General features: G+C 41.5%; 1 protein-coding gene across 2 annotated transcripts in view; it reads left to right on the forward strand.

The window, feature by feature from the left end:
- The window catches only part of TPGS2 (tubulin polyglutamylase complex subunit 2), a 26,812-nt gene extending 21,982 nt beyond the window's left edge, over positions 1 to 4,830 (forward strand). For both annotated transcript variants that reach the window (XM_011361426.2, XM_011361420.2), the window contains 3 exons: positions 964 to 1,077; positions 2,786 to 2,946; positions 3,929 to 4,830. In XM_011361426.2, the coding sequence (XP_011359728.1) occupies positions 964 to 1,077; positions 2,786 to 2,946; positions 3,929 to 4,159 (506 nt within the window). In that variant the 3' untranslated portion in view covers positions 4,160 to 4,830. The remainder of the gene's footprint in view (positions 1 to 963; positions 1,078 to 2,785; positions 2,947 to 3,928) is intronic.
- Positions 4,831 to 10,048: the final 5,218 nt, after the last annotated feature.

Here is a 10,048-nt window from a genome sequence, read left to right on the forward strand (position 1 = left end):
AAATGCCTCAGAGGGCCTTCCACATGGTATTACTGCACAGAAAGCAAGATTCAGATATAATGTATGTGATATCTCATTTTTATGTGACAAATATTCTTAACAGAATTTAAATATATACTTATATGTCTGTCTAGGACCATATGAGATAAAGAAGAATATGAAGGTATAACCTCTAGGGGAGGGAAAAGCTATGTTAAAAAAACAAAACAAAACAAAACATGTTTTTAATTAGAAATTAAATTTTTATGCATTTATGTAAAATTATCTATGTTTATGGGTACATATAAATCAGAAATATTTTTATATAGTTTGTTTTATCCAGTCTCTCCTAGGTTTGTAAACTCTCCATCCCAGTCACTAACACGAATCTTTATTGCATAACAGCTGTAAGGAAAGAAGCAGGAGAGGTTTCTGATGCTTCCATTTCTAAGAATTTATCTTTCTTCTGTTACTCCATAATTTTTTATTTCTAGGAAGGTATTTCTAACTGAGCCAGACTTACCATTATTATAACACAACTAATGATAACATTATAATTAAATATGTACATTTTAGACTGAGGAAAAGGGGTTCTAATAAAAAAAAAATCATGAAATGCTATAAATGAGGGAAAAGTAGTTATCTGAGAAGAAGAAAAAAGTTATGTCAACATCAGTTCATTAAGTTTAATTTGCCTTTATGTAATCCCACTTCCAAGAAGTTCAGTTCATTTTCCTCACGCCACCTTCCCCAACATGCCATGACACTGTGTTGGTAATCGGGTATCCCAGACAGAAGTCTTAGACCATGGATAAGATCCAGGGCATTTAGAGCACAGAATTCATTTAGCCCATGTTTGAAAATAATATTTAAGAGTATGTCTGCAATAAGGCTCTTTGCCCCCATTTTTTCATCCTAGCAAAGCTGGATGAATAAGTTTGAGCTGAGTATGTTTGAACATTACTATTAACTTCTGCTTTGCAGCCAGTGAGAACCAGCCAGAGAAGCCTCACTTTGATTCCCGCAGTGTGATATTTGAGCTGGATTCTTGCAATGGGAATGGGAAGGTTTGCCTTGTCTACAAAAAGGGGAAACCAGGTAAGAATCATTGACATGCATGATCCTACAGTTCGGGCACGGCCTTGGCCGACCTTGCTTTCCAGCCGTCACACAAAAGACACATTCCTCCCTGACCTCCTGAGACACCACCAGGTCTCTTGAGGTGCCAAGACCTCTCTGAGCATCCCCCTCTAGACGAATTACTAGAGTCTTTTTAAGCTATCATCATTTGTGAGTTATTGCAAAATAATAGGATTACGATCATTGAATAAAAACTAGAATTGTCATTCTGTTTATAACTCCTCCAGCAGGCTCATATATTAGAAAAGCATCCAGGAAAAACATTGTTTCTTCTGTACTTCTTTAAGTAGGCCAGGTAACAGCAATAAAAACCTGAATTACTAGACCTCATTCCAGGACCCCAGATAGGAAATCAAGAGAAGTAGACTCTGGTACCTTAAGCAGTGGCCACCCCCTGGCCTAGCCTTCTTCACACAGCTGTCTGCTTGGTAGGGGTGAGAAGATACACCAAGATTTACCTTACCTCTGGGGAAGGAGAGATGGTCTGTAGCTGGAGGAATCTTTATGAAGTAGCCTTTGAACTGCAACTTGAATTATGGGTAGGAATTAGATACGGGGTGGGTTTGGGGGGCATGCTGGTGGGGTAAAAGGGGCATCGAAGCAAAGAGACATAAGGAAAAGTCACGCAGTGGGAAAATGTAACCAGTGTGTGGAGAATGGCAAATCATTCCAGTTTTCTGAGCCACATGGTTTATCTGTGGATGAGAAGATGAAGCCAAAAGGCCAACTTTCCCCCTTCGTGTGGAATTTTGAAAGCCAAGCGTAGGAGTTTGGACATAACTTGGAAGAGAGTGGGTGTCAAGGTCTAGCAGAATGGCAGGATTCAATGAAAATATATGTGACCACAAGGAGTTTGAGAAGAGGAAGAGACTGGAGGATGGAGGCCACTTAGGGAGATGTGACAGCTCTTCGACATGAGATGAACTAGGAGAAACCTACAGAAGTAAGAATGGAAGGTCAGAAGCACATGGTAAGACAGTGCTTGCTTCATTCAGCTCAACCAGGACATCACACAACGGTATAGGCAGGATTCCCAGGAAGAGGGAGCTGAGCTGGCCTCCTCCAGGGTGAGTTCTCACAGCACTTCTCATTCCCGACAGAGACCTCTTCAGGAAGCCAGGGCCATTCAGTTTCTCTCCAGTCAAGAAAGCTGAGAACACAGTATATATCCACCGGGGGGAAGAAGGGGGAAGTACTGATTCTGCACAGAAAAAATGTGGCTTAGATAGCCTAAAGCACAGATGGCCAAAGCCCAGCAGATAGGTCAGTGGACTGATTGATCAAGAATTTGTAAAAAATTCAACTATACCTTTTAACAGGCATATATATATATTTACATTATGTATTTACCTCCCATAGTTAGATTTCTTTCTGTCACCACATATTTGACCCCTTCTATTGGATTTCATTAACCAAAGTCACCATAAAAAATAAATCAATCAGAAAATAAATAAGAATTTGTAGAAGAATACCAAAGAAGCCACTGGTAATAGTGGCCACTGGAGAATGGGACTGAGGTCTTAGAAGGGAAGAAAGAGAACTTGTACTTATATTTTACATACACTCTACTATTCGAATATTTTTTAACATGAGTATATATTGGTTTTACAGATAAAAGGAAAAATGTATTAAGCCATCCCTTCATTTATTTACTTTACTATTTCAGCATTAGCGAAAGACACCGAGATCTGGTTCCTGGACAGAGCATTATACTGGCATTTTCTCACAGAGACCTTTACTGCCTATTATCGCCTGCTCATCACCCACCTGGGCCTGCCCCAGTGGCAGTATGCCTTCACCAACTATGGCATTAGCCCACAGGCCAAGGTAAGGGAGGACCACCTATCATCTCGGACTGTAGGATGTATCAGAATCTTCTGAGGAAATGCTTAAACTGCAGATTTCCAGCTTCACCATCTGATTCAGGAGATCTGGGATGGGGTCAAGAAACCTGCATTTTTAATAAGCAAGGCAGGTGATTCCACTGTAGGTAGACAACCTCACTTTATACTGACCTAAACAAGTGGTTCCCAAACATGGCTGATCCTCAGAATCACCTGGGGAATTTTTTCTAATTACATTGTATTGGGGGCTTAGGTCTGATTGTGGGTTTTAGCTACACATTACATGCACACAGGAACACTGACAAGTCAGTCTCTTATTCCCTGGTTCTCCAGTCTCCAAATGCACTTCCCCACAGGCAGCCACTGTTACCGCTTCTTGTGTACCCTTACCAAGATACACTATTGCATGTAAAGCATGCATGCACGCATACTGTTTTTGGTTCCTTTTTTCTAAATCACAAGTGCAATCTATAGTTCATATTGTTCTGCACTTTGCACTTAACACTCCATCTTGGAGCTCATTCCATCAGTACGTCGAGAGCTGTCCTTTTTAGTCATATGAAGTATTCCAAAGTATGGGTGTGCCTGGTTTATATTACAGACTCTCCCAAATCTACTTGATAGGCAGTAGCTGGTTTGAGGGCAGAACAGTTAGAAGGACACTGTCTCCTGGTGATTTGAGACCTAGCATCCCAGGCTCAAGACTCACTAGATCAGAAGGAAGGAAGTTTACTCAGATTCTTGTTCTCATGCTGCATGAGACCTAAAGTAATGAGACTTCATAAAGCAATGTATGTCATCACTTTCACTTAAAGGAAGTGCTAATATACTTTCAAGGCAGTTTTTCATAAAAACTTATTCTCTTTACCTCATTTCTCCAGCTCTACCCCGTACCCCCACTAAAGAGCATAAATAGGACATTTCCCCTTTGGATTGTGACCCTCTCTCTCAATTCTGCCTTACAGCAATGGTTCAACATGTATAAACCCATCACCTACAGCACAAACCTGCTGACAGAAGAGACTGACTCCTTTGTGAACAGGCTGGATCCCAGCAGAGTGTTCAAGAGCAAGAACAAGATCTTAGTCCCCAAAAAGAAAGGGCCTGTTCAGCCTGCAGGTGTTCAGAAAGGGCCCTCAGGTCCTCCCTCCACCTCTAAAGCCTCCTCAGGCTCTGGAAACCCTGTCCGGAAGTGAGCACCCTTATCTCCAGCTCCCTGCCAGCCCCACAGCAATGATTTCCATGCAGATTCCCCAGGGATGGCCCAAGCCTCAGATTCTGTGTGTGGAACCACAGGCCTCCTCCCAAGTGACCAAAATCCCGGGCCTTTCACTCTTATTAGCATTAGCCAGGAGTTAGAAGGGCCGGCTCAGGTCTCCCCCAAAGCCCTCCCTCATACCGCCACAGCAGGTTGTGTCACCCCCTGCCTCTGGAAGCCGCGAAGAATTTTAGATCTTATTTAAGAGATCAAATAGATCTGTTAAAGGTTTTCCTCTTTCCAACTGCAACCTTATACCCCTCAACAGTGGTTAGAGAAGTCCTCCCAAAGAAACCACTGGTTTTGACCCATGAGGCATTACAGTGTTCAGTTGGTAGTGGATTCCACAGAGCACAGAGACAATGGGACATTCCCATCATCACAGAAAAATCTGTTGGACAGCACTGCATTAGAATATTTTCACACTGCTTTTCCTCAGATTGGTTAATTTTTGCCATTAACTTTTGTTAAAGAATGACCTACCTTAATTTGGTGGGTCATAATGTTCTGTGAAAACTCTTGAAAATACAACTATGTTTTTTATATCCTTCACCACAAATTTCACTATACTCTTTTTTTTTCCGTTTCCTATAAAGTATCTTGCTGTCAGTTTTGTGTTGTGATGTTTGCACTTTTGCCAAAATTATCTTTCTTGTTTTTTTATTTTTTAAGAAGTGATTCTGCTATACTTCAGCTATCTAAAATCAAACTCCCAAGCATTGCTTTGCAGGACTCTTCACAAAGAGATTTGATGAAACCAGTCACTGTTGACAAGAGCTTTCCACCTGCTCTTCCTACTCACAGCTGTTCAACAATTCATGGAGTGGCAGAAAAGGTCAGAGAGGGACCAAGTTGTCAAGGACAGTAGCTGAAGTTTAGTCGTCCAGAGTTTTTTTTTCTGCCAAAACTGATCAAATCAAAGGGAGAACCGTCAGTGCCAGATAAGAGATTCCAGCATTTGGCTGCTTCTCCAAGACAAGGCAAGGTCAGAGGGGAATTGAGATGTCGTGTCATCTCCCAGTGGCAGGTATCTTCTTTAGTACTTGTGGATCCCCTGAATGAATTCTCAGTCCTGATTCAGTTCTAGATTTCACAAGTGAAGCAGCAGAGGAGCCGCGAGAGCAACGGTGCCCTTTATATCAGGCAATCAGTGGGGGTCCTCAAAGGGCTGTAGACAGAAGGGAGTTCTGATAAAGGAGCAGTGAAGAGCAGAACTGGCTGCCTAATTGTCGGACCCAGTGCAAAATGAAGATGTTCAGCCTCTTGTTCAAAAATCAGGAAAACACTACCATTAAGCGCGCTAAAATGTTTTTCCTTCCATGGTGTTTTTATTTTTTTTCCTCTTTAATGTTCTAAGTAAAAATTAAAATTTTAAATTATTAGCATTTATTTTATCATTCTTTATATTGTCTAGTTCCAGTTTTAGATGCAAATATAAGAGCATTTAACTCATATGTAGAATCACCAAAACTACACAATTTGTGTTTCATACTTACATATATGTATCGTCTGCACGTGTTCTGACCAAAACCATGGAAACACTGCACAACACCAGCTCAGCTGTTATTTCCCTCCTTGATGTATACACATTCCATCAATACTCTCAACTTACTGATGGATAAGGACTGGAAGAAAAAGAATCTATGAGCTCTCATACGTTTTCCTTTTCTTCTGTGTCATTATTGTCAACAAATGGTGGCCAGTACAGGAAAGTGACATGAGTAAGAGGATATGTTAGGGTTCCCTGGTCATTTATACTTAGAATGCCGTTGCCTTCTTTTCGTGTTCAAATCAAGCCTGGTTCAGATGGAAAGCAAAGTCTTTGGGGGCTCTCAGTGCCCCCCCGCCCTTAGTTGTATTCATAACATTCTTACCTTGTAGTTTGAATCTCTGAACTGATGCATGGTGGGCCACTGGAATTCTGTGCTCACGAGTGTCACGAAGGCTGTGAGTGAGTGGCCAGTAAGGAACAGTGGACATATTATACATATCTCATCTGCTCAAGTGTATGCTCCTTTTTCTCATCAGACTTCACTTAAAAATACAAGTTCAAAGATCAGTTTAAGAACTACAAGATAGAGAAGAGGATTAAACCAAATAGGGGTCCTGTGTGACTGCCCGGGCCACATGCCCATGAAGCTGGCCCCGGGGAAGGAAGAAGGGAGCATTCCTGGCAAAAGACTTCAGGCAAGTAGGTTGAGTGGGGTACATAGGGAAAAAACACCCATGAGATTTCGTTTTCAATAGGCTCGACTCTTAAACTGCCCAAGGAAGATATACTGCTGGCGTCATAAAATGAAAATAAATGGCTGAACGCCTCAGGAAAGAAGAGTGTATACAATAGCACCCAACATCTATCACAGAATTCTCCTTTAAGGACAAGAATTACCATGGCTCAGAACACAGTGTAGGCAGCAGGTAGACATAGTTTCTTAGACAATTTTAAGTTCTTGGAGTAAATGGCAGTCCAAAGCAACTTTATACACAAATTTTACATAAAGACGTAAAATGAATAAACAGCAACCACGTATATGCAAAGGTGTGTTCTCTCAGACCTGTGCTGTCCAATACAGTAGCAACTAGCCACAGGTACATGCAAAGGTGTGTTCTCAGACCTGTGCTGTCCAATACAGTAGCAACTAGCCACAGGTAGCCATTAAAACTTAAATTTAAAACTCTCCTCAGTCTCTAGCCACATTTCAAGAGTTCAGTGATCACATAACGTCTAGTGGCTACCACATTGAATAGTGCATGTACAGAACATTCCTATCACAGAAAGTATTGTTGGACAGCCCTCTCTTGGACCATGAGACTTGTTTTTACATTACAATTCTCAGAATAATTGCTGCAAAGCCCTTTTATAACATGCTATACTCAACAATGAACAGGGACATTTACATAATTTAAAACACCTTTTTTTCTTCTAAGACAGCATCTTTTCCAATTTGATATACTCTACAAAAAATATCTGGCTTACAGGGAAAGTCAGGGATCAGTCAGCACATCTTGGAAAAGGGGCCATCCTGGCTGCAGAATGGGATGCAGAGTCTGGGCTTTGCTGCACGCACATGGCAAAGGCCCCGCAGCAGCTCAGCCTCTAGCCCTCTGCATGGTCTCCAGCCTAGAAAGCGGAGAGAAACAAAGGAGCAGATTTTCTGCATCTTAAAGCAGCTCATCTTTGCCCTCCCAGGGAGCTGGTTGGCCTGGCTTTGAAAACATCCTTCTGACCTCAGAAACGATTGCTCAAGAAATGACATTTCTCAAAAGTACCTGCTATTCCTGTGATCATTAAGTTACCTTTTTTTCACAGCATAAAGACTGGCAAAGAATACCTTAAAGACCAGGACAGGAACACAAACAGCCCTCAGAATAGTTCAAGTCCAACTAAGAGACCTCATTCCTCAAGCAAAAGCTGCAAGTGAGGGACAAACTAGTAAGGACAAGATGAATAAGACGGGAAAGCAGCCTACCATTACCAAGTCTCCAGTTCCCATCTTTACACTTTAAATGTGTTTTTGTAAACGTCATCCCTTGGGGTAGAGGTGAGGGTACAGATTGCTGTAGAGGGTTTGCATTTAAATGCCTTGTGGTTCCTGAGGCACAGCTCCCACAAGTGTCTCCAGCTCACAAACCCCAATTTCTGGTACAGTATTGAGATTCTAAAATGTAAGGTTATTGAGCAACTCAGGACAAAAACTATTTTTTTTTTAAATATTTGATTCTAAAACAGACTGTCGTGCCCTTAATTACTATCTTCACAATTCGTGTTTAAGGCCATTTAAAAATGGGAAATCACCTTCAATATTATAATATCAATTAAAAACAGGAGAAAGTCAAGTGCACAACGAATATTTGGTCATACCAAAGTACTAACTAGGCCATTGAAGGCCTTGGTTTTTATGTGGGTTATATAATAAAATAAAAATTACCCCTATATTGTCATGTAAAAAAAAAAAAGTCACACTCATTTGTAAACACAAGCTTATACAGTTTAACCCAACAGTGACCTTTAAACATGTTGATTTAGGAAGTCGTCTAAATTTTTACAGCCCTACAATTTCAGGACGGTTTTTCTTCCAAAAAGAGACAAGTTATTTTTTTCTTACCTGCTGAGAGGGGCTGCTGAATTAGAACCCACTTCCTTCCATCGAGACTGCATGTCTGAGGATGGGTTGAGCTGAGAATGGACTCCTTTATTCTAGTCACTTCCAATCTAATGCCTTATCTTTTAAACTAAAAAGGGCTCTGACGTTGATTGGATTGCTCTAATTCTGCAGTCAGGTCTACCACCAGCTGCCATGTGCTGAGTTCCAGTAGAAATGACCTTACCTAAATCAGCATATCATCAAGGACCCTCTCTGTCAGGGACTGGATAAAGCAGCTACAAAAGCTTTCCCGGGCAGCCAGATCTTCTTATTTGAAAGTTGGGGTTTACAAACACATAATTACTCCACTGAGTACATAATTCAAGTATTTTTTTGGAAAAGGTGACTGCTTCATTTTCCCAGCTCCCTGCCCAGAAGTATCTGTTTGTCCCTAAGTGGAGCCCCCTCTGAGAGAGCAGTGCAGGCTTAAAAGCATTTCTAAGCAGAGGCTATTAAGAGGCAAGGGCGCTCTCTAAAGGAAAAAGCTTTCTGGTTTATTTTCTGAAAGAGCAAAAGCCAAGGTCCCTGCTTAGCTGGGTCAACTGAGTAGTCCAAGGACTACAGTGACCTCATGGTCCAGGAAAACCTGCTGCTAACACAGGAACAGAAGGCGCCCTCCTTACCTTGTGGTCGATTAAATGCCATATTTGTAATGCACTGTGCAGATCCTCTACGGAATATCTTTTATATTTGATCAAATGCATTTGCTCACGTTCCCACCTAAATCAGATAATTTATAGATTCTATCAAAATGAATAGAAGAAAATGTGTTAAACAGGAAGCAGTTGTCTAGCCCCTCCAATGGGAGACGAGGAGGTAAGTGTGCATGAGTCTCTGCAGACTTGGGGACTGGCACATACAAACCTCTTCCTGCCACACCAGGCACAAGCAGGGAACCTGCAGCATGGAGCCCTGGACATCCAGTGAGTCCAGCACCCACTGATCTGACATGATCCTGATGGACTGCGGTGTCACAATTATTCCTCAGTGATGGCCAGAATGTGCCATTTTTCATTCTTAGTTGTTGCTTCTACTTACCCAGCCTATTGATTTTTCCTGGACATGTAATGCTGTCCTTTTAAATTACAAAACATTCTGGAAACAAATCATTGCTGCTAATCTAGTAGTCAGGAACAATTTTCACTATGTCAATAGCTGAAATGGTGTTTGAACTACAAAATCCCAAAATCATAAATTTGCACTTCTCCAGGTGGATCTTAAAATTCTTTTTAAAGACAGTAATTAAATAGTACTTGATAAGAAAACATAAATGGGTTGGCCCTCTCTCAGGTAAGTAACAGCAACCGTATTAACCTCTCACCTTATCCTCTCACTAAGCAAAATGAAAATCATTCCATCATAACGTCACAATAGATGCCTCGGGGCTTCTGAACCTTTCCTGCTTGTGCTGGATGTAGATGGGTGGGTGGGTAGATGAATGGATTGGCAATTATTAATAGTTGGCGTGAAATTTGAGCATGATTATCAATCTTTATCAAAAGGAATTTAGATAGTGCTGCCACCTTGACCAGGCCTCTAGGATTTGGACTTGGTCAAGGTGGGGTTGACTGGCTCCCCACCCACCAGGCCCACCCCTGGTTCAGTCTGAGCTGCATGTTTGGGCCCAGCAGCATAGCTGACTTTCCAGCTAACAGGCTGTCTTAAGGATTCTAAAAGAATAA

Source organism: Pteropus vampyrus, unplaced genomic scaffold (assembly GCF_000151845.1).
Source record: "Pteropus vampyrus isolate Shadow unplaced genomic scaffold, Pvam_2.0 Scaffold3, whole genome shotgun sequence".
NCBI classification, from domain to species: domain Eukaryota; kingdom Metazoa; phylum Chordata; class Mammalia; order Chiroptera; family Pteropodidae; genus Pteropus; species Pteropus vampyrus.